The sequence below is a fragment of the Rattus norvegicus genome, chromosome 10 (assembly GCF_021556685.1).
Source record: "Rattus norvegicus strain SHRSP/BbbUtx chromosome 10, alternate assembly SHRSP_T2T, whole genome shotgun sequence".
NCBI classification, from domain to species: Eukaryota; Metazoa; Chordata; class Mammalia; order Rodentia; family Muridae; genus Rattus; species Rattus norvegicus.
In genome coordinates, this window is record NC_141543.1 from 17,091,962 (window position 1) to 17,119,937 (window position 27,976).

Sequence of the window (27,976 nt, forward strand, 5' to 3'; positions counted from 1 at the left end):
GGAAGGAAGAGTCATTCCCCTGGGGTTGGCAGAAAAGCACTGTACCGTGAGGCGGCCAGGGTGGGACCAGGGAATATAGGATTGTGTTTATTCGGGCCGGAGTTTACACAGACCAGTGTAGAACTTGTTCATGGGAAGCTGATTTCTTTGAAAGTTTCTCCTGTGGAGAGGGAAAAAACAGTTGTTCGTGTGAAGGATGAGAGGTCTTCAGAAAACTTCCCCAGGGGTTGGAAAAGGTGATTCTCAGTGGCGCTGACTTTAGAAGCTATCAGAGGCGGCTTGGCTGGTGATGATTATTTTCATCCCTAAGCAAGTTCAGAGGGGCCTAGCGCCACTGGGAACACGCCTTTATTGCTGGCAGAAGGGGAGGTCACAAAAGCCAGGGGTTGAAAACTTCGTTGTATCCAAAAGGTAACCTGCCCTCGGATGCTTCCTGTGCGGACTTGGGGGGCCAGGCTGCGGGGCGGGTAGTCAGAGGCAGTCAAGGCCTTGGAGGAAGGCGGAGGCCTGGTGCCCACAGCAGGCGGCCAAGGCGCCGAGCGGCCCGGGGCGGAGGGCGGAGCCCACAGCGCGTCCGCCGGGCCCCGCCCCGCTGCAGCCCCGAGCCCGGAGCGCGCTCTTAGGCTGGGTGGCGCGCTGCGGGTGCGCGTGTCCCGGGCTTGGCGGTGGCGTGCGCGGGCCGCGCGTGCGCGCTGCGGCAGGGTAGAGGGGCGGCGCGGGCGCGCGTCTGTCAGTGACAGCGGGAGGGGGAGGGGGAGGGGGCCGGAGATGGTAGTGGTGGCGGCTGCGGCGGCTGCTCTTCCGACATGAGGCAGTGACTGCGGGAGAGCGGGCGGCGGGCGCAGCCGCAGCGGCATCTGTAGCTCGGGCAGGGCCCCTGGGGCGTGGGCGCGGCGTGCAGGCGACAGGCGTGCGGGCCGGCCGGCGTCGGGGGAGTCAGACTCTGCGGCAGCCCGCACCGCGGTCCGCGGAGGGACCGGCGCAGTGCCCCGAGCTCGGCCCTGGGCAGGGGTGCGGCGCGTTCTGCTGCGGGCAGCAGGCCCTGCTAGACCGGCTGCTCGGACCGGCGGCCCTCGGGCTTCGCAAGCTCGCGGGCCGGGGCACCGGGCAGGGTAGCCCGCCGGTGCTCAGCGGCGCGGGGACGGGACGCCGCAGGAGCCGCAGGTCGGCCCGCGCGCTTTGACGCACCGGGCGCTGCTGCGGCAGGATGAAGCGCTGCTCGCCTCCGGCCGAGTTGTTTTTGCGAAAGCTGCTCCTGGTGCCCGGAGCGCTCAAGGTCTGAACTTCCCTCTGGAGCTGCAGTTGGAGGCGCACGGGGAGAGGCCACCAGCGGGCGACGGCGCCCGAGGGGGAGCGCAGCGCAGCGCGCCAGGGACTTAAGACTCAGCGCGGCCGCCGCACGAGAACCCCGGGAGCACCAGGTACGGCCGGTGCGGTTCTCGCTTGCCTTGGCGCTTTTATTCGCCTTTATGGGCAGTTTTTGTGAACATATGGTGCCTTCCCAAGTGGCTCGCCAGAGCTCGCACTCGCCACAGGCACGGGTCTCGTGGCCCTCCGGGAGTGTGTGTAGTAAGGCCGCTCTAATTCTGCTGCTTTTGCCTGCAGGTACCCCTGACCTGTTCGGGAAAGGTTCCAAGAGCTCGGCAACATGGCTTCCTCACCCCACCAGCAGCTGCTGCATCACCATAGCACCGAGGTGAGCTGCGACTCAAGCGGAGACAGCAACAGCGTGAGGGTCAAGATCAACCCTAAGCAGCTGTCCTCCAACACCCACCCGAAGCACTGCAAGTACAGCATCTCCTCCAGCTGTAGCAGCTCGGGAGACTCAGGGGGCCTTCCCCGGCGGGTGGGCGGCGGGGGTCGCCTGCGAAGACAGAAGAAGCTGCCCCAGCTGTTCGAGAGGGCCTCCAGCCGGTGGTGGGACCCCAAATTCGACTCCGTGAACCTGGAGGAGGCCTGCCTGGAGCGCTGCTTTCCGCAGACCCAGCGCCGCTTCCGGTACGCACTCTTTTATGTGGGCTTCGCCTGCCTTCTCTGGAGCATCTATTTCGCTGTCCACATGAGATCCAAAGTGATTGTCCTGGTGGTCCCGGCTCTGTGCTTCCTGGTGGTATGTGTGGGCTTTTTCCTGTTTACTTTCACCAAGCTGTACGCCCGGCATTATGCGTGGACCTCGCTGGCTCTCACCCTGCTGGTGTTCGCCCTGACCCTGGCTGCGCAGTTTCAGGTTTGGACACCTCTGTCGGGACGTGTTGACAGCCCCAATCATACTCTCACGGCCAAGGCGGCGGACACTTGCTTATCTCAAGTGGGGAGCTTCTCCATGTGCATCGAAGTGCTCTTTTTGCTTTACACGGTCATGCATTTACCTCTGTACCTGAGCTTGTTTTTGGGGGTGGTCTATTCTGTCCTTTTTGAGACCTTCGGTTACCATTTCCGAAATGAAGACTGCTTTCCTTCCCCGGACCCCGGGGCCCTGCACTGGGAGCTGCTGAGCAGAGCCCTGCTCCACGTGTGCATCCATGCCATTGGGATCCATCTGTTTGTCATGTCTCAGGTGAGGTCCAGGAGCACCTTCCTCAAGGTAGGACAATCCATTATGCACGGCAAAGATCTGGAAGTAGAGAAAGCCCTGAAGGAGAGGATGATTCACTCCGTGATGCCGAGAATCATAGCTGACGACTTAATGAAGCAGGGGGATGAGGAGAGCGAGAATTCTGTCAAGAGGCACGCCACCTCCAGTCCCAAGAACAGGAAGAAGAAGGCCTCCATCCAGAAAGCGCCCATAGCATTCCGCCCCTTTAAGATGCAGCAGATTGAAGAAGTCAGTATTTTATTTGCAGACATCGTGGGGTTCACCAAGATGAGTGCTAACAAATCTGCTCACGCCTTGGTAGGGCTACTCAATGATCTGTTCGGCCGCTTCGACCGGTTGTGCGAGGAGACCAAGTGTGAAAAGATCAGCACCCTGGGAGACTGTTACTACTGTGTGGCAGGGTGTCCGGAGCCCCGGGCAGACCATGCCTACTGCTGTATCGAGATGGGCTTAGGCATGATAAAAGCCATCGAGCAGTTCTGCCAGGAGAAGAAAGAGATGGTGAACATGCGAGTCGGGGTTCACACGGGGACGGTCTTGTGTGGCATCCTGGGCATGAGGAGGTTTAAATTTGATGTGTGGTCCAATGATGTGAACTTGGCTAACCTCATGGAGCAGCTGGGAGTGGCCGGCAAAGTCCACATATCCGAGGCCACTGCAAAATACTTAGACGACAGGTACGAAATGGAAGATGGGAGAGTTATGGAGCGTCTTGGGCAGAGTGTGGTCGCTGACCAGTTGAAAGGTATGTGCTCTTCTTTGGCACCTCCCTCCCTGTCCTGCTTGCACCCCACGATATGAACAGCACTTGGAAATCCTAACCTGTCCAGCATTATTGTCTGCAGGCAGTCGGTTGTCTCGGGACAACTGGCTGTGGGGAGTCATTGTGCTTGTTTTTCCTAGCGAGTCGGATGTTACAGACCCAGTCACACTGCAGACAGGGACACGGAGACAGGGCTGACCTAGATAAGACCTTAGAAGGAAGGAGGACTTTGAAAACTCACACCCTGCCTATTGGCTGCAGAGTCTCAGAAATTCTGCTGGAAAGCCGGGTGGGGTAAGTGTGTGGGTTATCAGAGACCTTTGGAAGTTGCAACTTTTTAACACTTAAAGGAATTGCCTTGAAATCCTGAGCAGGGCAGATGTTTCCCTATCTCTTTTGACAAAATGGTCAACCCCAACGAGCCCCTTGTTTTCTTCAGGTCTTGCTTTGGTTATGGTCAAAATTGGGCTAGAAGACTGACTCTTCTGTAGGATCTTGGAGAATTAGACATATGTGCCTGTCAGCACACAGTACCTTTGCCTGAATCAGTCAATGCGTCCCTTCTTCCCTCCCTCCCTTCTTCCCCACTCTCCTGAGTTTTCATTTCTGTCTTTCAGCTTTCATTCAGTGCTTTGTTACTGTATCTGCCTGGCTTCATACAGCCCAGATTTCAGAACTCCCAACTCCACAAGCTGCGAGGTGCTTTGGAGGTGGAGTTCTTAATGTCTCCCTTACTCCCAGAGCCTTCACATCTAGTTCTTTGTCTTTAGTCTCAAGGTCCTTACTGACCTTGGAATTTTTGCTGAGTTACATCTTACTTTAGTTTATTTTCTTTTTTTTTTTTTTTTTTTTTTGGTTCTTTTTTTCCGGAGCTGGGGACCAAACCCAGGGCCTTGCGCTTCCTAGGTAAGCGCTCTACCACTGAGCTAAATCCCCAGCCCCTATTTTCTTATTTTTATATAGGACAAAAGTCTCTGAGGTCTGGGAAATGGATGAGTAAAATGGGACCTGAAACAAGTATCCTTAGTAATCTGCTACATTTCTTGCCCCATTTCCCTGCAATTTTAAACAGTCCCTGTATTTTACTATACTTTTTTATTTTTGTTTTTGGGTTTTTGTTTTGTTTTGTTTTTTGGAAACAGGGTTTCTCTTTGTAGCCCTTGCTCTATAGACAGACTGGCCTCAAACTCACAAGATCCTCCTGCCTCTGCCTCCTGGGTGCTGGGATTAAATGTATGCACTACCACTTTATAAATCTTCAGGATTTATAAAGGGACATTTATTTTAGAAGTATATAAAGAATTCGCATGGACTTTGAAAAGCTACATTAAAGCTGTATTGTGTTCTGTGGTACCCAAATGCCACACAATTACACAATTAAAAATCCCCGGGAGAGGGAACTGAGAGGTGACGGCTTATATCGGACAGGGAAATCACAGAGTGGCTGAGTTGTACTAGTGTGCTCTGTCTGCCTTACAGCACTGAAGAGAGTTCAGAGGGAGTTTGTGATCTGGGCTCTCTTGTCATTTATTCTTCTCTGGACAGGGAGGGTTTTCTTTCTCCTGAGTTTTTGTTAGTTGTTAAACTATTTATGGACATAGCAGGAGAAATTTCACCAGAGACTTCCCTTGGTTTAGAGAGATTCAAATGTGGGCATTGACCAGCTCACAAATGACGCTTTGAGTTCCCTTGGAAAGATCTCGCTATGACAAGTGACTTTGTAGTTATGACTGTGGCACCTGCTTTGGGGCTTCATGGTCCTGGTGCCCTCCTTGACATTTTGGTGGTTTTGGGGATTGTGGCACAGTTGTAGGCTGTGGTGCTGGACCACACTGCAGTGCAGTGTGTGTAAAGATTGAATGTGTGGGTCTCAGCGGAGGCAAGGCAGTTTTGTGACATAGCGTACTTTGTGTGAAGTAGCCTTTGGATTTCAGAAACAATAGGTGTAGTTTAACTGTATTTGGAAGTTTTAAAGTCATAGAATTCTTGGAAATACCAGTGTTTGTTAATTTATTGGTGATATTTTTCCCCTTTTAATTTATAGACCAAGGGTTTCAAAGAAATCCCCTCAAGAAAAAATACGAAAAGAAATCCCGGGTAGGGGTTGGGCGATGTTTTTTTTTTTTTTCTTTTTTAAAGTTTAATTGCAAATAAACTTAATTGTTTCTAATAGTGTAAACTTGGTAAGCCAACTTAAGAAGAAATGTGCATTATGTACGAACAAAAAGTTTGTAAATGGACAGAGAAAGGAAGAAGCAGAGGAAAGGAAGGAAGAAAAGATAGAAGGCTCAGATGAGATAGAACGCTGGGTTGGACCGTTGCTGATTTTTTTTTTTTTTTTTTTTTGGTTCTTTTTTTCGGAGCTGGGGACCGAACCCAGGGCCTTGCACTTCCTAGGCAAGCGCTCTACCACTGAGCCAAATCCCCACCCCCCCGTTGCTGATTTTTAAGTTCAGTATTCTCTCCTTGAACCATTTTCTCAAGACTGGTGTATGTATGTATGTATGTATGTATGTATGTATGTATGTATGTATTTTCCTCTGCTCATTTTGAAAAACCGCATGGACAGGACTCTAGCAGTAGCGTCTGTCTGCTCAGCTCCCCGAGCCCTTTTCAAAGTGTTTACCTTCTTTACTTCTTATCCCCCTTCATATTCTGGAATTGTGGCAGCATGGCAAGGCCAGTTCTGTCCAAAGGACCTGAATAGAATGCTGATCTCTTATTTCTTCCCGTTCATATTTTCTCCCTCTGTTTTCCTTCGTCTGTCTGTCTGTCTGTCTCCCCCGACTATAACACTCCTATGTCTGTCCACCACTGTGAACAGACCCATGGCAGTCCCAGCCTTGGCAGAGTTGTTGCAGAGTGTGTCTGTATGTTTGGGACACAGAGAGAGACAGGGGCTTGAGTGAGCCCTGAGACCAAGCTCTACAGTAGGCAAAGGAAGAACTCTAAGTACAGAGCAGACAGCTTGGGCCTAGGCTGTCACTCGTGTTTCTCAGTAGGATTGGGCTGTTGGACCCAGCTCATCGGGACTGGGAAGGCAATGGGTGACCTGAGGAGTTGGTTGGGGCTTATGTAAAAGCCCTGGTGATCTCGAGCTGAGAACTCAGTTCTGGTGCTCGTGGCCTGGAAGGGGGATGAGCCTGGAGATGAATGTGCTGTTTGAACAGTTCCTCGGTGAGAGGGTCGGGGGCAGCCTGAGGGGAAGTGTCGGTGGAGATGAGGGGACAGGTGCTAGCTGTGTTAAGATAACCCAATAGGACTCCAAGCCAGGCTTAATCTGAGGCTGGGCTGGGGTGTGGCGGTTTCATAGTTTGAAAGTGAGAGAGCCTTTCAGGTTTCTGGAACTGGCCTGGAGATTTTCGGATTAAAGAAGGGTCGGCATGGCATTGCTGTGGTGAGAAGGAGGGAGACGGATCTGGCTGAAGAAGATTGAACAGGTCTGGAAACCTTGACTCAGTTCTGGGTTCTGGGGCTACAATAGGGTACAAGAGATAAAGCGTCCTGTTCTCATCATGTGGAGGCTGGAGTTCGAATGAACAACTGGCTCTCTTAGTCTCAGACAGGGGAGTTAGCTTGTGGGTTAATTGAGAAGCCCAAGATTTTGGAAATGATCCACAGAGTAACAGCGGTTATGAAACCAAGGCGAAACAGCTAAATTTGAGCCACAGGAAGAGTGCTCCTGCTGTAGTGTTGAGATAAACCTCAAAGCTAGAGGGATCCTGGCCATTCTGTGTGCTGCCACCAATGGCTGAGGCCTGCTATCCAGAGGTTTGCTTCTTCCTGTGGTAGATGTGGAGTTCTGGGGGGGCAGAAAGTGAAACTGTCTCCAGCTGCCCTCTCCCCCTCCATGTGGAGAGGGTTAAGCTTCACAGAAAGAATTCCTGGTTGCCATTGCACTGTTAGTCATACAGATAAAGACATTTCCCCAAAATTCAGGCTGTGAGGCCTCCAGGAGAGAAACTCAGCTTCCACCACGTACGTGCTAGGGTAGCATCTCCCATACACACAGAGACACAGCTTCTCAGGAAGCAAGTGGCTTAGAGAAGATGAAGCAGAAAATGTGGCTTCACAGCTGGCAAAGGAGACCAAAGCCAACTGTGGAGAGGCGGCCCTGTGAGTTCCGTCTGTCTGAGACGATGCCTTGCTAAGCAGTGTGCGTGAGTATAACCCAGGCTGGGCTTAAGCTTGCAGTCCTGCCTCAGCCTCTCCAGTTCTAGCATGTGCTGCCGTGCCTGGCCTTTTCTATGTCAGTCTTTTCAGGCCCTTTGGGACCAAATTACATGGCTTCCAATAAGACGCACACAGCTGTTAATTCCCAAGATAAGCTTTTGAGTGAATTAACTTTTGGCAAGGAAATTAAGAATAAGGTTTGCTGATTTCCTGATGGAATACAGAGGGAGAAAAGGTAATCTTTTTGGGTAGAATTACTAAGAGGGAGGAAAACTAAGAACAAGATTCATAATAATTGTTTCTGCTGACCGGCCAGAGGTGCAAAGCCACACTGACTTTCCTATGCTTGGGTACACTGTGTGCAAGTGCGTCTGGTGGTCATGGTTTTGGTGTTTCTGGTGGGATTTTGGTGTGCTTGTCTACCCAGTCATCATTCATCGGTGTGGCTACCTTTTTGGTGATGACAAGAAACTGGTGGCCACAAAAAGAGTGGGACAAAGTGGCACCATATCCACTGGGCTCTGGCATTCATGTGCAGTTTGCATTTGCGACACTTCAGAATTCCCTAAACAGGACCTGGAACACCAGGGGGATTTTATAAAGAGAAGGAGCTGAGCTTCACAGGAAGGGATACCTGCAGATGGCCAGGGGAAGGGGCAGGTTTCCCCAAGGAACACCAGGGAAAGCTGAGATGATGTCCTACTGTTGAACCTGCTACACTGTGTCGGACCAGCCACCCCGTGCCTCAACTTGACTGGGAATTTGTGAAGGAAGCCGTAGTGGACTCTCCTGCCTTTGGAAATTGGGTGTGTACTGTAACATTTATCAGTGTACTGGAGTGTTTGGTACCCTCTGTGTTGAGTTGAGTGGAAGACTCAGGTCCTTGGAATAGGTGAGAATGTCAGTCTTCTCCTCTATAGTGCAGTAGCAACAGGGTAGAGGCCCTGGAGGCCGACAGTGGGACCCTCGTAGATTTGAGCACAGGGTGAAGAAAGTCCTAGGCCTGGGACATTCTGGTTTATGAAGTTTTCTGCAAGCTAATAGCTCAAAGCATTTGGTCTCAGGGTCCCTTTGCGCTCCTAAATTATTGAGGTCACTGTTTGTCCATAGATTTTTTTCTTTCACCCCATTAGAAACCAAATAGAGAAATTTAAACAAATATTTTGAATTTAATTTCAAAATAACGAACTACCACATTACTATAAACAATATTTTAATAAAAATGAAAACATCTAAGAAGTAACTATTTTCAGACATAAGGAATTGGTGAGAATGGGAGGGTCTGTTTTGCAAGTTTTTTAATGTCTGCGTTAATGAAAAGTTAATTTGAGACATTATAGACTCCATACAGTGGACCCTCCGTGTTAGTCTTCCTTGAGTGCCGGCTGTGTTGTTGTAACTGCCTCAGTGTGCACTCTGTCCCTGGGTATGAAGGACGCTTAGCGCATAGCACATCTGTTGATGCAGATGAGGCCTTGGGAAGTGAAGGACCGTTTTATTGAGATCACTGTGGGCATTTTTCTTTCTCCATGCCAACATTAACAAACAGGAGTTTCTTAAAGCTCCGTGACGACATGGAGCCCTGGGCCTTGTTCTCGGTTTCTTTTGTACGTTGTCACAGGATGTTTCACTGGATCTTCAAATGAGTTTTCTCTTCAGCTGTGACTTTACGGTGACATACATTGGTCATTTGGAGAAGTCTGAAGTCTTTTCCCAGTTCCAAACACGTCCTAAGTGTTGCTGTCAGGACAGGCTGTCTATAAACACTGGGCAGATGCTGACTTGACAGTGTCTGGTATATATAGAGCTCTCCAGAATTCCCATCTTCACATCAGAGTCTGAACTTTTATCGCTGACAGCAAACAGTTTTGATTTCCGTGAAGCGGCAGCCTCATTTAGTTTTTCAGACACAGTCTGACAGCACTCAGGCTCGTGTAGAGTTTGTCTGTAGGTCAAGTACTGATGGTGTTCCAGGAGAAAGGCCAGCAATTTAGCTTGCAGCCCCTAGCTGCATGGCGGCAGTCCTGACAACCTTGGGACCTTGGTGTGTGACACAGTGCTGGAGGCATGTTTCCCATTTTATCACAGAGACTACTAAAGAGACACATACCCAAGGCTGAGATTTAATAGTCATTACTGCTTCATCAAGGACGTTCTTCAGTGAAACTGTTTTCCTCTGCATGCATGGCATGGCTAAGAGCACCATGACAGTACAGTTTGGTCCTTTGCCTTGTGTAGCACATGGTGTTAGCGTTTTTTTACCCCGGTAGCTATCGTAACACCGTAACACACCTGAAAAGGCAAATAAGGTCTTTGAGACTTTATGAAAATAGTTTTGCCCTCACGAACTCGTCCTGCTGTGTGATCAAAAAAAAAAAAAAAATCCCAGCTAGCAGTGTTTGTCCCTACCACGCATGGTATTATGGGTTTGATCTGCAGCATAAAAGTATGGCGGTCATGCCTGTATTCTCAGCACGCAGGGCGTGGCAGCAGGGTCGGAAGTTCAGGGTCGTCCTCAGTTACATAATGAGTTTGAGGACAGTCTGAATTAGATGAAGCCCTGGCACGTACAGAGAAATAGAAAAAAAAGGCAGGGCTAAATGTATATTGCCCAAATATAATCATATACACGACAGGCATTTTACGTGTATTGTGGAAGGAGCTAGTGACTTTAGTTCAAAAATTTTGCTTTTCCTTAAAGCTCCTCTGTGAGAACTTTGGTGTTGTTTTGCAGCTTTTTAAAGTGTCCACTCCATTGCCCTGTAATTTAGTGGTTAGGTGCTTGGATTAGGTTTTCTGTTCTGTGTCTCTTCACTGCAGGACCTGACAAGCTGCCTGGGGGCTCTAAGTGCACAGAGGACAGATCCTCTGATAAGAGGGGAGAATCAGATGAGATGCTTCAAGTGATTGGCATAGGGACTTGTTTACATAGTGTCAGTGGCCGTTCAGTCACCAAGAACCAAGTCTCCCCCTCTGGGGCAAGTTATATTTTGTCCTCACAGAAGGCCCTTCTCCTTTGCTACACTTGTCTGGTGAACTCTGAAACCCAGAACACACCAGGGACTGGGACTGTGTCAGTTTCTTGAATTCAGAAGGACAAGTATCCAGACTGCAAGCCTACAGCTTGCTCTGGTTACACTGTAGCGGCTGAGCTTGGCAGCTTCCTCACTGCAAGCCCCGGGGGAGCTCACCAATATTGTTCTTGGGCAGCTTCAAGTCCCTACAGCTTTGAGGTACTTAGAATGATGTGGCCCTAGATAATTGAGGAATTATGGGAAAATCCTCAGCTTTGGGAGCCTGGGGATATGGCTGAAGTTTAAGCAAAAGCTGTTATTCTACTGTAAACTCTTTTTATTTACTCACTAAAAACTGAAGGAGTTCGTACCCTTGGTGAGGCATGGACAAAGACCTGGAGACAGACTGTGGTCCTCTCCTGGAGTATATGACCTGGATGTGTGAGGACCCACCAGTCAAGTGACCACACAACAACTGTGTACCAACCAGACTTGCCAGTTTTATGTTTATATTAATAGACATATATTTATGTAAGGCCAAGCAAGACAGGCTTCTGTTGTCTCCATTTTGTGAGTGAGGGAATTGAAATAGGGAGAGGTTCGGTAATTTATAATATTCCTTCCACTGGAAAGAGTTACCAAGTGGTTAATCCAAAGGAATGTATCAGAACGGGAGTACCCACCTCATTGAGTTGTAGCGATTAAACGTTAAGTACATGTCAAGTGCTTAGGAAGGACTTGGCACACAGTAACTCGTCAGAGAGGTGCAGCAGCTGAGTGCTTTGAAAGGGGTGATTCTTCAGCAGCACCCAGAGCAATCGTACCTCTCTCTACCCCTCTGTGGTTCACACAGCACCTTTACATGTCTGCCATCCCAGCTGCTGTGAAATCCTATCACTGTGACACACGTGTAAAAGTTTTTATGTCATTGGCCTCATTCCTTCCCTTTTTATTTTGGTTGGTTCTTTTTAGAACTTTTTGTTTATTCTGTGTGTGTGTGCATGTGCTCGCTCACCCGTGTGTGTGTGTGTGTGTGTGTGTGTGTGTGTGTGTGTGTGTGTGCGCGCGCGCTCCTGGAATGTGGAGGCCAGAGGAGAGCTTTTGAAAATTGCTTCTTTTCTTTCAGCATGGGACCTTAAGCTTGTGTAGCCAGTGCTTTTACCACTGAACCACCTTGCCAGCCCTGTTTCAAATTGGTTTTCTTAAGAAGAGATTATTTTAATTATACACGTGTGAGGGCTTTCCTGAGGAGGCCAGAGGTGCTGGATCCCCCAGAGTTGGAGTTATGGATGTTTGGGAGCCACAAATGTATGGGATGTAGTTGCTGGGAACACAGCTCTCTTCTGCAAGACCAGTATGATCTCTTAAGCTGTGAGCCATCTCTCCAGCCCCCAGTTATTTCCTTAACAGCTTTCTCAAGGAAACAGTGGGTTTCTTCATGATACATATAGACTTCTCTTTGATTTTATTTGATTTATATTAGTTGATATTCCATTACAGATATCACTTTTTTTTTTCCTGAGTCAGGGTTTCTCTGTGTAGCTCTGGCTACAGAGTCCTGGAACTTGACTCTTAGACCAGGCTGGCTTTGAACTCAGAGATCTGCCTGTCTTGCCTCCAGCGTGCTGGGATTAAAGTCATGTGTCACCACACACAGCTGAAGATCTTTTTCTGAAATATTTTTATTTTTAATTGTGTGCATGTTTGTGTATCTATGTGGGTATTTGTGTGTGTGAGTTCAGTTGACTGTGGAATCCCCTGGAACTGGAATTATAGGTGGTTGTGAGTCAACCAACATAAGGTCTAGGAACAGACTTCAGGTCCTCTTGAAGAACAGCAAGCACGCTTAACTGCTGAGCCACCCCTCTACAGAATGCTCCATTTTGATACCCAATTCGTGTCACCTCAGGCATGTGAGGGTCCCCAGAGCTTGGCTGACATAACCTTTTCCATGCAACCCCAGTGGCTTATGGTAGATTTTCTTCTCGGTAGCATTTTTAAGTAGCCGAGAAATTATAGGTATTGAAATCTCATTAATTCAGTTTTTCTGATATGTTTATACAGAGAGACAGCTAAAGTTTACCCTCTCCTGTTTTGAAAAGAAAATTAATAGCATATGCATGTTTACATGAAGAAATAAACCGCAGAGGAAAGCCACGTACATCTCCAAGTTCCTGGGAAGCTCTAATTTGCATCCTTGCAGTTGGCAATTATGAAGCAACGTGGCATTTATTTTTACAGCGTCTTCCCACTAAGGTCCGCTGAAGGACATGCAACCTCGAACATAGATAAATTGCGGCAAAGATCAGCAGAAAAAAAAAAAAAAAACCTACACCAAAATGAAGATGACCTGTTTGTGGCTGAGATGTATACTCAGCATAGCTATGGAAGGTTCCAGAAGACAATTGCAGTAGTCCCTTCTTGGGAGCCTTGTTCTAACAGTGCCTCCTGGGGGTAGGGGGAGTACTGGGCCCTCTCATTTCCCTCAGGCATCCTTGGGTTTGACTTACTTATTCGTGGGTGGTTTCTCTCCACTGTGCTGCAGCGTTTTGAGATAAGGGCTTTTCACAATTTAAGCCCTGCTGACGTATTATAGCTGCTCAGTGGTCACACAGCAGTGGTCACACAGCCCTCTGTCTTCTTCTGGGTTGCATATCTGTGGACTTAATCAACCTCAGAGAGAAAATATTCTGAAAAGCAAATTGTGTCTGCATTGTATATACAGCCTTTTCTTTCTTGTCTGTATTCCCTGCACAAGCTAGTGTAATGTCTACTTACCTATCACTTATAGTAGGTATTGTAAGTAATCCAGGGCCACCAGGAAAATATGCACGGATTACGTGCAAATGCTGTGTCTTTTTATAGAAAGGACTGGAGAGTTTATGAATGAACACTGCTATCCTGGAAGCAGTTCCCTACCACTCCACAAATACTAAGGGACCGCCACTTGGTTTTGAAAATTTAAGAACCACTTTTTAAATGTCTTAGGGAAGATGTAAAGAGAATATAATTGTTTAAAAAACAAGCTTAATTTTTCTCTCTGTGAGTGTATGTGTGTATGTGAGTGAGAGTGTGTGAGTATATGTGTGTGAGTGTGTTGTGTGTGTGTGTGTTTGAGAGAGAGTGTATGTGTGTGTGTGTTTGAGAGAGAGAGTGTATGTTTGTGTGTGTGTGTGAGAGAGAGAGTGTGTGTTTGTGTGTGTGTGTGTGTGTGAGAGAGAGAGTGTATGTTTGTGTGTGTGTGTGAGAGAGAGAGTGTGTGTATGTTTGTGTGTGTGTGTGTGTGTGTGTGAGAGAGAGAGAGAGAGAGAGAGAGAGAGAGAGAGAGAGAGAGAGAGAGAGAGAGACAGGGCAGCCTTGGTCCTTCCTCCACTTGCTCCTATCTAGTGGAGGAAACATTACCACAGTTTCTTACATTCTACATTGTGGACATTGTGGAATGCTCAGCAAGACTTAAGAGGACCTGCGTTCAGTCCTCACTACAAAAGAACCCGACCCAGCCCAAAGCAAACAGTAACCCACCTGCAGCTTCTGTTCAGTGAACTACCTAGCCATTCCTAGCAAAGCCTTGTGGCTGTCCCTGGCCTGCCTTCCAGTTGGTTCTGTGTAAGTGTTGGGGTATAGTCTGGCATGGAACAGAATCCATTCCTGAGTTAAGTCTTTAACACAGAGGGGCCTGACAGGAACTAGAGTGGGCAATGGAGGGGAGAGAGCCAGTCGAGACTCTGGGCTTGAGGATGTGAGCAGCCAAGTCCACAGCCTCTGGCCTGGTGTGTTCCTGTGGCTGGAAGGCCAGCAGAGCAGCCTAGGCTGGGTGACAGGAAAGCACAGGATTAGGGATGTGGGAAAGGTAGGGTGAACAAGCTTTGTTTACTCAGGCGATCTGCAAGCTTTAAAATGGACTGTTCAAGAAGTATATCTTAGTAATTTGGTATTCGTGATAATTCTTTATTTGAAATTTATGTACATTAAAAACCAGCATTATCCACTCATCTGCACCCCTTTTGGGGGACCAAAGCTTCAGGTTATTTGTCTCATGTAATTTCTAGGATTTTTTTTTTTTATTTTTGGAGCTGAGGACCGAACCCAGGGCCTTGCGCTTCCTAGGCAAGCGCTCTACCACTGAGCTGAATCCCCAACCCCAATTTCCAGGATTTTTATGTAATGTCATTAAATTCCGTTTAGTTTCTTTTTTTCTTCCAAAGGGGAGAAATGTGATGCAGAAATCAGCTTTTCATTCATTTGTTTCCATGTTTGATTTATTTGCAAAATATTAGCTGACTTTAAAAAAAATAACCATCTGGTCTAGAGAGAGAGGAAGAAAATCTATAGTTATCTCATATACTTTTTTTTGTATACAGATATTAAAATACATTGTGTCACAAAAGCCGTGATGTTCTAAGTAAATGTTGTTTATGATTGAGCCAGTTAACTCTTTACATTGTTAAGTGTGACTGCTTGAAAGTGCAGGTTTTTGGGACTCTGTGCAACTGAGTTCTTATCTCCAGGAGGAGTTTTTAAGGTCATCTCCATTTCTTTTTTGTTGTAAGGAAGCTGTTTGATAGCTGGGGGTGGGGGCTGTGTCTGAAGGGGGAGTGTTGTTACAGAATTATCACAGTCGTGAAGTGGACTTGCTCTTGTAGATTAGCTTTCCATCTTAAGATGCTTTCCCCACCCCCAAGTTCAACACATTTGGCAGAGATCCCCCACCCCCACTCCTGCTTAGCCTTGCTGGATTTCTCTTGTTTATAAAATATAAACTCTGAAGTGGCTGAGCTTTAAGGTCCCCACTGTCCTCTAGGAATAGCTGAGATTCTCTCAGGATTGGAAAATAGTACTTTTCTTAATACGGAGAAGTGGTTTCCCCTTTGTCCATTTATTTAAACTACGAACCCTCATTTAGACAAATTTAGCATCGGGAAGCTCAGATTTACGGAACCACTAAATTATGGGGTATGTTCGAGATTCTTAACTTCATAGAGGACTCTTTGCTTCCTTTAAACCTAAGTAAGGTTGAATTCTAGAAGTATAAATTTGCACATGGGTTTTCAGGGTCACATGTTATACAAAACAAGAATATCCGATGAGGACCCCTACTTCACTTTGAAAGTTTAGGAACTGTTTTTGAAATTGCTTGGGGGAGCTGAGAAGTGAATATGGTTGTTTAAAAGAGGCGTCTCTCTCTCTCTCTCTCTCTCTCTCTCTCTCTCTCTCTCTCTGTGTGTGTGTGTGTGTGTGTGTGTGTGTGTGTGTGTGGTAGGCAGGGGTGGTGTGCATGGGTGTCTGTGAAGGTCAAGGGTCGCCTTGGGTATTGTTGGTCTTTGTTTCAGACAGGATCTCTTTGTTGGTGCTGCTGTTTTACACCAGGCTGGCTGACCTGGGAGTCTCTGGGGATTCCCCTCCTCTGCTACCCACCTTACCTTAGCACAGGGTTTACCCGTGTGTGCTAGCCACATTCACCTTAGCCTATACATGAGTACCTGAACATTATGTCAGAAAGAGACCAGAAGATTAGTTGTCAATAAAATGAATTTCATGATGTTGGCAAGTTTTTCATTAGTAGCACTGAGCAAATATTAAGACTAATAAAGTCATTACCAAGTGTGCCATTTGTGAGGTGCTTGTTTCTCCTGCCTTTAGCCCTCAGTTTGGCTGCCACTTATAGCATATCAGAGGTCTTTCTCAGAGTCCCCAGATATACTTGAACTCTGGATATTGTAAATATTTTTATGATTTTCTCTGTATACTTTGCTTCATTTCAATCACTGATATAAAACATTTGATACCCCCCTGCCCCCCCCCACCACCACACACACAGTGGGAAGATTGTACTAGAAGGGAACAGAGAGCCTAGAGATTGGGCACCACCCTCTGCTTTGTTTATGGTGGTTTGAACCTTGTCTTTCTTTTCTTTGCATTCTTCATCCTTTCTAAGGAATAACAAGGGCACTCCTGGCAGGGAATGTAACATTTGCTGTGGTTTGCAAGACTAGTGAAATAAAGTAGCAAGAGGGAAGCTCTCTATTTGGTTTTGAAATACAGTGTAGTCATTGAGTACCTTTGTCCCATGACCTGCAGGCAAGCTTGAACTCCACAGAAGCCCAGGTAGTGAGACTGTAGCTGTCCTGAGTGCAGTTGCTCAGAGCCTGCCAGCCTGGGCCACCGCAGACATCCAGACTGATGGTGTTCCTGTCAGTTTGCAAGGCTTAGAACCTTAGGATCGACGTGCAAACAAGAACTTCAGAGTCGTTTCCTCGTCTTTTACACGCATTTCCCGGAGAATTTCTCAGCTGGAATAACTTAGCACAGTGTTCTTTCTGGCTCAGGAGAGAAATTTTTATCATGAGTGCTTTGAGAGCTGAGGGTTCTAAGATGTCAGCTTGGTTCCTCTGCTGTGGGAGCTGGAGTGGAAATGTTTGCTTTCCCAGCTCTGCCCATGCTGTTACTTTATTTAGTAGCAGATGAGTTTCTGATGCCTCCCTTGGAGAAGCCTGGCCCTGCAGTAGGATTTCTGTCTCTTCTGCAGCCTTGGCTGAGGTGTGTGGACTGTCAGCAAGTGTCGCTTGGGTGATAAATTTGAACTCCTCTTTGATTTACTTTTCCATATCAGAGTTTTTTTTAGATACAATTTTCATGGCATGCAACGTGCTTACATAAAGCATTCAGTAAATAGTTTTCAAACTACATGTACTTATTTATTTGTGAGTATGTATATAGGTGCATGTGTGCCAAAGCATGCATGCAAAGGTCAGAGGATAACTTGTGTGAGTCTCCTCTCTCACGCAAGAGGGTCCTGGGATTGAACATAGGTTGCCAGCCTTGGCAGCATGCAGTTTACCCATTAAGCCATCTGACCTAGTTATTTATTTATTTATTTTTCTTAAAAAAAAAGAGCTGTGGGATCATTGCCACAATCAATTTTTGGAATTTTATTACTTAGTAGCTGTCACTTCCTGTTCTCCCCAAGCTTCCCTCCTAGCCTCTGTCGGTGACGGTACAGAGCCTGCAGACTTCATTCAAATGGAATCGCCGGCCCTTTGATAGATATCTCTTGCTAGATATCATGTGACCCTCCCCTACATGCTGGAGATCAAAACTAAGAGCCTACAAGCTCTTAGGCAAGCACTCGATGCTCTCTGCAGCCCCAGTCTGGTGCCTCCTGAGCTCAGGACATCCCAGCAGGAACTCAGCACTTCACCTCAGTGCAAGGGCAGATCATTTTCTTTGTCCATCCATCAGTCAGTGGAGAACAAATTCTTTTTCTGAAGCACTCAAACTGATTAAAATAAGTTGAGTGATAGGGACCTTTATTATTTAGTGACCGAGATGTAGCTTTTTTATTTTTGCCAGTATTTGAGTTTTTCTGAAAGAGGTAGTTAAGTGAGAATTAGTACTGGATTATAATTCAATGTACATGTTTTATATAACCAGTTTGGTTAATGTCTTTTACTAGTCAGCCTCTCTTCTAGGCCTATTCCAGGTCGATTAAACACCAAGTTCTTAGGGGCTTTTCCTTTTCTTCCAGCCACTTCCTTAATGGAGGCTTTCAGGGGGAAGCATGTGGCTGAGTATGAAGCCGCTCTCATCTGACATTATATAGATGTGAGTACCAATTATAGTAAGTCCCTCTGGATGGCTGCTGAGTTCTCTGAAGAGCTGAAGATTTCATCTAGTAGTCAATCAAAATATCCGTTCTCTTTATTTATTTTGGAGACAGGGTCTCCCTTTGTAGCTCAGGCTGGCCTTGAATTCTTGGCAAGCTTCCCTTCTCAACCTCCCCAGTGCTGGGATTTCAGGTATGAGTCCCCTCCCGTGCCTGCCCAGCAGACGTTTTCCCCTTTTAACCAATCAAAACCTCTGGCTCTACGTTTTCGCAGTGTGTGAAACTGCATAGAAGTGAAATATGCCAAATAAAATGTAATTTTCTTGACTCAGTTATTTTTACTACTTGTTATTTGGCATTCACTAATAGAGAAATTTCCTTTTAAAATAGTATTTTTTTTTCTTTAAGCAAATGGAGATCGCTCTGTTTTTCTAGTCCTTACATTTTAAATATGAATCTTTTTGCTTGGCCTCTTTCTGTCAACTCTTACATAACTGTTAGCATGTTTTCATGTAGCAAGTTTGCTCTGGCTTTTACTTTGTTCCGTTAAAACAAAACAGAAAACATTCAAGCACGTTAATCCCGCTGGGACAGCTTGGTTAGGACTTGGGGTGTGAGCTAGGCTTGTGGTACTGGCCTGTAATCATAGATAGCACTCTGGAGGGACGGGAAGGAGTATCAGGAGTTCAGGATCATCCTTGGCTATGCAGGGAATTCAGGGCCACCCTGGGCTACTCGAGACCCTGTCCCAAATAAGAAACAACAAAATAAGAAACAACAAAATAAGAAACAACAACCTAGAAAGCAAACAAAAGGACTAAGAATGCCATCTTTGGGCCATTTTTTTTCTTGGTATAAATTCTGAATAAATGAAGTTGCAAGGTACATGAGTTCAGAATGAGTATATTAGCTTTATTTATTCTGGTGTGTGTGTGTGTGTGTGTGTGTGTGTGTGTGTCTGTCTGTCTGTCTGTCTGTCTGTCTGTCTGTCTTTGAGACAGGCTTTTTAGCTACAGCCTCAGATACACTATCTTGCCAAGGCTGTCCTTAAAATCCTTCCTGTTTCTACCTTCCCAGAGCTACAATTACAGGCGTGTGCCACCATGAATATTTTCTTTTTTTTTTTTTTTTGAGACAGGGTTTCTCTGTGTAGCTCTTGCTGTGCTGGAACTCACTCTGTAGACCAGCCACCTGCCTCTGCCTCCCAAGTGCTGGGATTAAAGGTATGCACTACCACTGCCTGGCACTTTTGAAGATTTTTAAAGGGGGAGAGAAAGAAATGTCATTGGAATTTGTATCCTAACCAAGACAACATGTTTGTTCCAAAAAGTGGATTTCTTTTCTGCATGTAAAAATAAAAGGTGGAAATTCTAGGCAAGACTCTATAATTGCTAATTAGAGTTAATAATGAACTCCGTAACTAGTTCTATTACAAACCTAAAATGTGAGTTTTACAGAAAGGATGATTTTTTTTAATTAAACCGTACCAAAATTTCCCAACAGTATTTTGCAGAACTCACAAGAAACATCTGGAGAACTGTAGAAACCATTACACGTATAGCAATTTTGTATGTTCTCTGACACATCACCATGGAGAATTGGCTAGCTCCCCTCTTCTCTGGCTTAAACTGAAGGTATGTGTGGAGTTTTCTCCTGGAAATCTTGTCACCTGATGCTCAGTAGTGCTGACAGTGCTGGCTTGTCACATGTGTCTGGAAGGTCTGTGCTTGTGGAAGGGCACTGTGAGCTTGCCCCGTGCAGGCTGCCGGTGCCTTAACTGTCAAGGTAGCCTGTCATTTAAAAATGGCGCCTAGTTACTTAAGCAACCTGAGTCTCTATTTTCTCCTTGGAAAAGAGACTCACTGAGCTTGAAGGGTGTGGAGTACGATTGATGAGATCATGTGTATAGAGTTATTGGTCCTAGTGGATGTTTGGAGAACATTGATTTTACCCTGCTGGTCTCTCCCAAAGCCTGTTTTCATCAGCACTGAAATTCACATACTTGCTGCTACCCTATATATGGGGGCTTAGAATGTCACTCTGACTTTTCAGGGATGATCCCTTACTGTCTATCAGAACTGTACCCTTCCTGGCCTCCTTAAACCAGAATCTCAATGTGCCAGCATCTAGGGTCTCCAGGCCATGGCCCTGGTGCAGGGCACCATGCTGTGACTGCAGCTAAGAGGCATAGTCAACAATTACAGCTGCAGTCAGTCATTTCCTCATCTGTGGACACATGCCAGGCCCCTTCTCACCACCACAAAAGTCCCTGCCTGAGGGGACTTATCCTGAGGTAAGAGAGACCAGTGACAGACAAATGCAAGGTCAGATGGACTCTGTGTCCAGTGGTGGTGTAAGGTGGGGCTCAGATGCTGGAGTGAGTGCAGGCACAGCCTCCAGGAGGTATTTAACAGTTCCGAGGCTGTAATAAGACTGAATGTGCATTAGTAGGGGTGGTTCATGCCTGTCGTCCTGGAACTCAGCTGAGTGAGGCAGGAGGAGTGCCACATGGTCTAGGCCAGCCTGGCCAAGAATAAAACCCTATCTCAAAAAGCAAAACGAGAAGAAGCCGGGGTGGCAGTTCATGCCTACAATCCTAGCTCCTAGGCCTCATCGGCGGGAGGACGACTGGGAATTTAAAGCCAGCCTGAGGTGCAGAGTGAGGCCCTGTACCAAGCAAAACAAAACCCTCTCATGTGGCTGCATGAATGTGGGGCTTCTCAGTGCTCTGTGACAGTCCGCCTTTTCAGGGCTCACAATCTGTCACACACACGCCCCCAAGCCTTGCTGTTACTTTTTTGATTCTCTGTGCTCTGTTAACTTTTTAAAGCATCTAAGTGAAACATGAAACCATCAGTTGGAAGCAGTTGGTTCCGCGCGCGCGCGCGCGCGCGGGTCTGGGTACCTTCATAATGTGCTGCTGTCAATCCGGAGCAGCTCCAGCTTGTTTTCAAGACATGCCAGAGCCCCAGGAAGCAGTCCCTCCCCACTTCCCCCAACCCAGCACCTGCCAGTCACTCATCTTTGACTCTCTAGGAGTCACATCTTCTAGACGTTTCATGTAAGAGAAATCCTGTAACACGTGGCCTCTGTATCTGGTTTCTCCTGTTCGTATGTTTTCAAAGTTTATCCATGTTGTCTCCCAGTCATCACGACTGCCATGATTTTCCATCCATTTAGTGATGGCTCAGTGGTCAGTGAGACTATATTTGTGTACAGAGTTTCTATATGGGTTTTGAGCTCTTGTGTCCTTATGCCTTGGCATAGAAGTGCTGGGTCACCTGGTATGTATAGCTTTTGGACAATAGTCTGCCAGTTTCAAATAGAAAGTCACATCTGACAGCTAGATGTTTTGAGGAGGGTCCCAAGGGTTTAGAGTGAAGCCTTAGTTCTAAGAATCATATAATCTTGTTTGTTTTGTGGTTTCGTTGTTACCGTTTTTGAGGCAGGGTCTCAATGCATAGCCCTGGCTGGCCAGGAACTCGCTATATAGACCATGGTAGCCACGAATTCAAAGATACCCTTTTGCTTCTGCCTCCTGAGTGCTGGGATTAAAGGTGTGCTCAACCTGTTCCTTGGCTTCTTGAGACAGGTTCTCTATGTGTGGCCCAGACTGGTTTCAAACTTGTGACCCCTTTTCCTCAGCTACCTGAGTGCTGGGACTATAGGTATCTCTGTACCCACTTTGAGTGATGTAATCTGGATAGCATTACTTTGTTGACTGTAAATTGGAGTAATGTTGAGATTATAGGGAAGATCCGATGTTGAGAGGCTTTTTAAACACGTAGACACGGCCACTTTGAGATTATGTGGTAAACAGCACCTAGGGCAAGCTTTAAAATTGCTGTGTAAATACAGACTATTCCAAACAAGTCTAGGAAGGTTCTTGTTCAAGTTAACTCGAAGTATCTGGATGCAGTGTGGTAAGATGCGGCTTCCCCCATGCTTCATGAGCGCCTGTGCCCAGCTGGGCTGCACTGCTCTTACCAGCTGCCCCGAGAGCCTGGGACAGAGATACTTTCCATAGCCGGTCTCGTTCCCACACACTTCCTTAATATAGAACGTTTTCAAAAGAAACACTGGCCACCAGCAAGCTCTGCTCCCATACATGGCCATGAGTTCATAGTTCATTTTATTTTGTTTTCATGCAGTTAAAACAAGGATAATATGTAAACTTTTCAGTGTAACGGAGTGTCAGTATGGCTCAGGGTGGAAAAGGAGCAAATGGAGTTTCAAGTCAGTAGAGGAGAAGGCAAAGTCCCCCTGCTGCTGAACATGTGGTGTAGGGGTTAACAAGGCCTTCCAGAGAAGTTGGGGAGGGTGGGTATTCCCACAGGTTATGAGTGTTATGTCCTGACACTGAACTGGACTGGACTCCCTTCCCTTTCAGTGGTTTTAACTCTCCACTGGTATGTATTGGCCCACCTGAAAATAGAACTTTGTGAGCCAGCTCAGAGTGAGTCACAACATGGCCAGGTTATACCCTGCACTGGATGGCCTCCAAGGCTTTTAGCCAGCCCTCAGTCAGAGTCCCAAGAACTGTATACTGTTAGCTGAGATGTAAGTGATGCCTGCAGATAAAATTGTTCAGGGTGAATGGAGCTTCCCTAAGGGACAAGGGGAGCTGGAATGGGTGTCAGGCACAGAATGTGCTGGAAGGTGACTGGCACTGTGTAGTCAGGCTTCATTTTGCTCTGTTTTGTTTTATCATGTTGTATTTGGGGCAGTCTTGCTTGGTGGTCTGGCACTCACTGTGTGGGCATGGCAGTTTTCTGGCTTCTGCTTCCAGAGGCTGAGAGAACAGGCATGTGCTATCACTTCTAGTGCTGATGTCTTTTAACTTGAATCTTTTTGTTTGATAATTTTATACACGTGTAATAACTAACAGCAACACCTGATTTTTTTTTTTAAAAGCCACCACACTTGTTGGTTGAGCACAGGTTTTTAGTGCCTGCTATAGATAAAGATATAGGTCACTATCTCAGGATCTCCCAGAATGTCTGACTCTGCTGGTGGGGATTATAAGATTGTGTAGCTATTATGGACAGCAGTGTGGCAACTCTTGAAGGGAGATACAGAGTTACAGTATATCCCAACAGTTCTGCACTCGGGAGATAGAGTTACAGTACGTCCCAACAGTTCTGCACTCGGGAGATACAGAGTTACAGTATGTCCCAACAGTTCTGCACTCGGGAGATACAGAGTTACAGTATGTCCCAACACTTCTACTCTAAAGCATACACCCAGAAGTACTGAGGACACAATCATGCAAAAAACTGCTGCACAGATGTCTATGACAGCTCAAAAGTGCAACTCAGCTAAATGTCTGCTAGTGAGTGAATAGATAGACAAGTGTGCACTGTCTGCATGGTTGAATATTGTTCAGTCATAAACATGAATGGCCAACTGATGCATGCTACAAGATAGATGAACCTTGGAAATGTGCTGAGTGAAAGATGCTAAGCACAGTCCACTGGTAAGAAATGCCCAGAATAGGGAATCATAGAACTAGAGACAGATGAATAGTTTGGAAAGGGGGAGGGGGATGCTTGCTTAGTGGAAATAGAGTTTTCTTCTTAGGACGATGAACAGTATTCTGAAGTCAGGCTAGTATACACCTGCCATCCCAGGAAGGAATCTCTTTGGGTATGAGTTCAAAGCCAACCTTGGCTACAGAAACTTGGTGTGTGTGTGTGTGTGTGTGTGTGTGTGTGTGTGTGTGTGTGTAGAACGAGGGAAGGAGGGAGAGAGAAAAAGAGAGGTCTGAAGCCGAAATGCTTATGCAGTGGCTGGCGGCTGGCAGCTGTAGTAAGGATCACTGGATTTTATACTTAAGTGAATGAGTTGTATGGTTTATGAGTTTTATTTAAATATAGCCATTACTAAATACCAGAGTAAAGTTAACAGCTCGTTAGGCATATTAACACACTGGGACTAAGCAAGTGGAGATTGGTGGTGCACAACTGTAATCCCAGTACATAGGAGACTGAGGCATTGAGACAGGAGCATCTCTGGGAGTTTGAGGCTAACCTGTTCTACATATTGGGTTCCAGGAAAGCCAGGACTACACAGTTGAGACCCTGGTTCTAATCACCATTCCCACAAAAGAAATAATGATTTATGCAGATAAGTCTGTGATGGATGCCATTGTAGTCTTTGGGAGAGACAGTGATCTTGATTTGAGGTCAGGTCACAGGTTAGCAGATTCAGTGTCTTCATTTCTGTGTTCAGACTTGTGTAATTTTGGAGACCTGATCTGGGCTAACCATGAGACCATCTGTAAGCAAAGGTGCCAGTGTATTAAGTTACCTTGGGGAATAGTATGTACTTTTCCAGTGTCAAGAATATTCCTACCTACTGCCTGGGCTCTCCCTCCATATCAGGGTGTCTGGTACCAATATGTCTGCTTACAGAGCAGAAAGCTATGTTATTCAGCCTTGAGGAAGTCAGTCATCAACCCTATCTCAGGCAGAGAACTTGAGTGTCTTCCTGAGCCAAGTTCTTCCTTTTGCTGTCCTTAAGAGAAAAGGTGTATAAGACAAGTCCACGTGCAAAACGAAACCTCCCTGTATGATGTGTAAATGTACAACTGCAGATCAGGTAAGAGGTTTTAGATCAATGGAGTGCAGATGAAGGGAATCTGCTGATAGGACGTAGGCAGGCAGAATCCATAGACTGGTAAGCCCTTTCCCTAAGGCAGGGATGTGGTGGGGAGAACAAAGAGAGGGGGGTTTCTCCAGAGATGGGCCTGATAACTGTACTTTACTCATGGTCACATGGTATAGATGTACTGTGATCCACACTGGAGAAGGCTATTTCAGTGTACAGTCAATGTGGACATGCTGATGAAGGTGTTGGTCACACATCTTAGAAGTACAGAAAAATAGTCCCAGAAGGAGCCTGGGTCGTCTGAGTCAGCTGATGACTTCCTGCTGGCAATAGGCGGGAACAAGATGCTCAGATATGATGGCCACTACAAGGCAGTCCCAGTGTGGGCCACTGATTAGCCGTGGAGAGACTGTTGAATTGATATCTGCCATGAGTGGGGGCAGGGCTGGGTCTCTCTCCTTGTATCACCATGTTGGAACTGGAATCCTAAGTGCCCCCTACCCCCCCATCTCCTGGTCACATTTTGAAACATGATCTTTCACTAGAATCTCACAGATAGAGAAGAGTCTGCTATTTCCTGATATGATGTGTGTTTTAGAGACATTTGTGGATATGGATATAACCTATATCCTGCACTGTTACAGAGAATGAAACCTCCATTAAGTAGAGCCATTATTCTGTGGGCCCTGACCCCTCCACCAGCCTCTGGGCTCTTTGCAGGTCTTGATGTTTCTTCACAAGTGTCTGGGTTCTTTGTTGCCAGACATGAGGCTGATGTTTCCTTCTCAAAATTCCTGGGAACCTGGGGTTAAGTGGGGCCCTTCCTTGTCCTGGAGCACACAGGATGCTGCCAACTGTCTTCAAAGCCTAGACACAGGATTCCTCTTCCCCTCCCTCTCCACTGTGCAGAGCCCCACAGCAGAACACCACCCTCCCCTGCCTCCTCTGAGCTTTCAGCTCTCACCTGCTGTCATGGAGAGCTTGTGGGTGTGATGTGATGTGGTGGGAGGTAAAGTCCTCGGGAAGGTTGTGAGCAGAGCTGAATGCCAAGGTGAATGTGCTTTAATGTGGTGAGAGACTTATCCCTTTAGCAGTCACCGTGAGGTGCCTTCCGTTTTGCCGATTTGTCTTTTCAGAAAACGTAACGAGCATAATCCTTCAACTTTGGCCTGGATCACCATGAAGTGTCACTTGTTCTTGGGAATGAGCACCTCCCACAGGGCCAGCTCTTCTGTGTCAGGGGCCTCTCTCGGCTCTGAGGAGGACATAGGAGTGGGCAGCTGAACTGTGGTCCAGTGTGAGTGGTGTAGTCTTTTCTGTAACACAAAGTGGCCAGTTTCTCAGGTGCCTGTCAGTCCTAGCTCTGACCTGCGGTCCATGAGAAAAGACGCAGGCAAGGTGCCTGCAGTTCCAGGAACACAAATATAAATGTTCCTCGAGGGTTGTCCCCCATCTTAGTCCCTCCCAGGTCGCCCCATGCACATACGCAAGCTTGCATTTCCTTCTTCATAAAGCTCCCGCCTATAAATACCCCTCGGTTTAAAAATAATGTTTCCCTACCGTGAGTCAAGGCTCAGCTCTTCTGTCTAATTTTAGCTCCTTGTTTTTATGAACTTGGAGATGTTTTCCTTAACCAAAAAACAGAATAAAGAAAGAAAAGAAAGAAGAAGCCACAGAGATGAACGGTCCCCATGCTTCATTTCCCATCAGCCCTCATCTCTGTGGTGATTTTTTTTTTAATATATATTGTGATTAAGCATCTGACTGAAAATTAAAATTGTAAATTCAGACAGGTGTTAGTGAGACACACAGGGAAAAAGAAGCTTCGGTCAGTCAGTTGTGCTGTGGGAAAGGGTTGGGAGTTTAAGACTGGTGTGGGAGCCTGCCAAGAAACTCATGTTAGAGGCTAGGGAGGACTGCCCTGGTTCTGAAACCACCTAAGTCACTTCTATTGTATCAATTTTGAGTGAAAAAAAAATTAACGAAGAATTCAAAGTACATAATTTGACTCCTGTTACCAAAACAACATCTGTGTAAGACTGTGTAACTTAATCTTGTATATAGACAGTAATTATTTATTGATTAAAAGGTACCAACCGGGCTGGAGAGATGGCTCAGCAGGTAAGAGCACACATTCTGTTCTTAGCACATGTTAAGTGGCCCACAGTTGTAACTCCAGCTCCAGGGGATCTGACACCTCTGGCCTCTACAGGCCACACACTCGTGCACACACATGCACACACTTATACACAATTAAAAATAATAAAAGCAAAATATTTAAAAAAGTGATACCAACCAACTTCTCTTAAATTTCTATTGCTATTTTTATGAAGTTGTGTGTGTGTGTGTGTGTGTGTGTGTGTGTTGTTGTTGTTGTTGTTGTTGTTGTTGTTTTGAGACTGGGTCTCACTATGTATCTTAATCCTGCCTTGGACTTAATATTTTACCCAAAATAGCTTCAAACTTGCAGCGATCCTCCTGTATCAGGCTTCTGAGGATTGAGATTCCAGGCGTGTGCCAGCATACCATCTATGTAGTCCACACATATTTATTTATAAGGTGGCAGTTCTTGAATTGACAAAGCCACAGTTCGATATTGCATTTCTTTTGTAAGCTTTTGGATTGTTTCAGGTTTCTGCCCCAACCTCTTTCTTTTGCAGTTGTAGCTCTAAGGAGTTTGCAACTTTCAAACTTCTGTATTTAGGCAGATGGCAGGGGAATAGACATTTACTTCTTGATTATAAAGAAAAACATGTTTATACTTTTAAGTCTTAGAAAAGTCTTAGGGGAGAAAGGTTCTAAGCTGTTTTTATTTTTGTGTGTTAATTATGATGGTTTATTATGGCATTTCATACATGCGCACATGCATTTGGATCCTACTGACCTTGTAGAGATCGTCAGGTCTCGTGTAGGCGGGCAGAGCTGCTGGAGTTGAGAAGTGCAGTAGCCACAGCCTGGAAGTCAGCACTCCAGACCTCTCTGGAGCTTCCTTTGGCTCTTATGCTCACTCTGAGCCTTTCCTCCAACCCCTGATGTGCCCTTATTTTTGGAGAAGATGGTATAGAGGCCCTATTTATGAGAAAAAACTTTGAAGGTAATTACCACCGGAAACAACATTATTAATGTTTTAGTATACTGCTTGGTTTTCTTTCAACGCAGATATCAATAATTATCAATATGCATCAATAATCATCTTGTGAGCAATAGTATTATTGCAA

At 46.4% G+C, this 27,976-nt stretch overlaps 1 protein-coding gene across 6 annotated transcripts in view; it reads left to right on the top strand.

Moving 5' to 3' along the window:
- Window positions 1-732: 732 nt before the first annotated feature.
- Adcy9 (adenylate cyclase 9) overlaps window positions 733-27,976 on the top strand; it is a 123,135-nt gene continuing 95,891 nt past the window's right edge. For 2 of the 6 annotated variants that reach the window (XM_087571386.1, XM_087571389.1), the window contains exons 1-3: window positions 733-895; window positions 1,165-1,421; window positions 1,606-3,341. In XM_087571386.1, coding sequence (XP_087427512.1) covers window positions 1,649-3,341 — 1,693 coding nt within the window. In that variant the 5' untranslated portion in view covers window positions 733-895; window positions 1,165-1,421; window positions 1,606-1,648. 6 annotated transcript variants of the gene reach the window in all.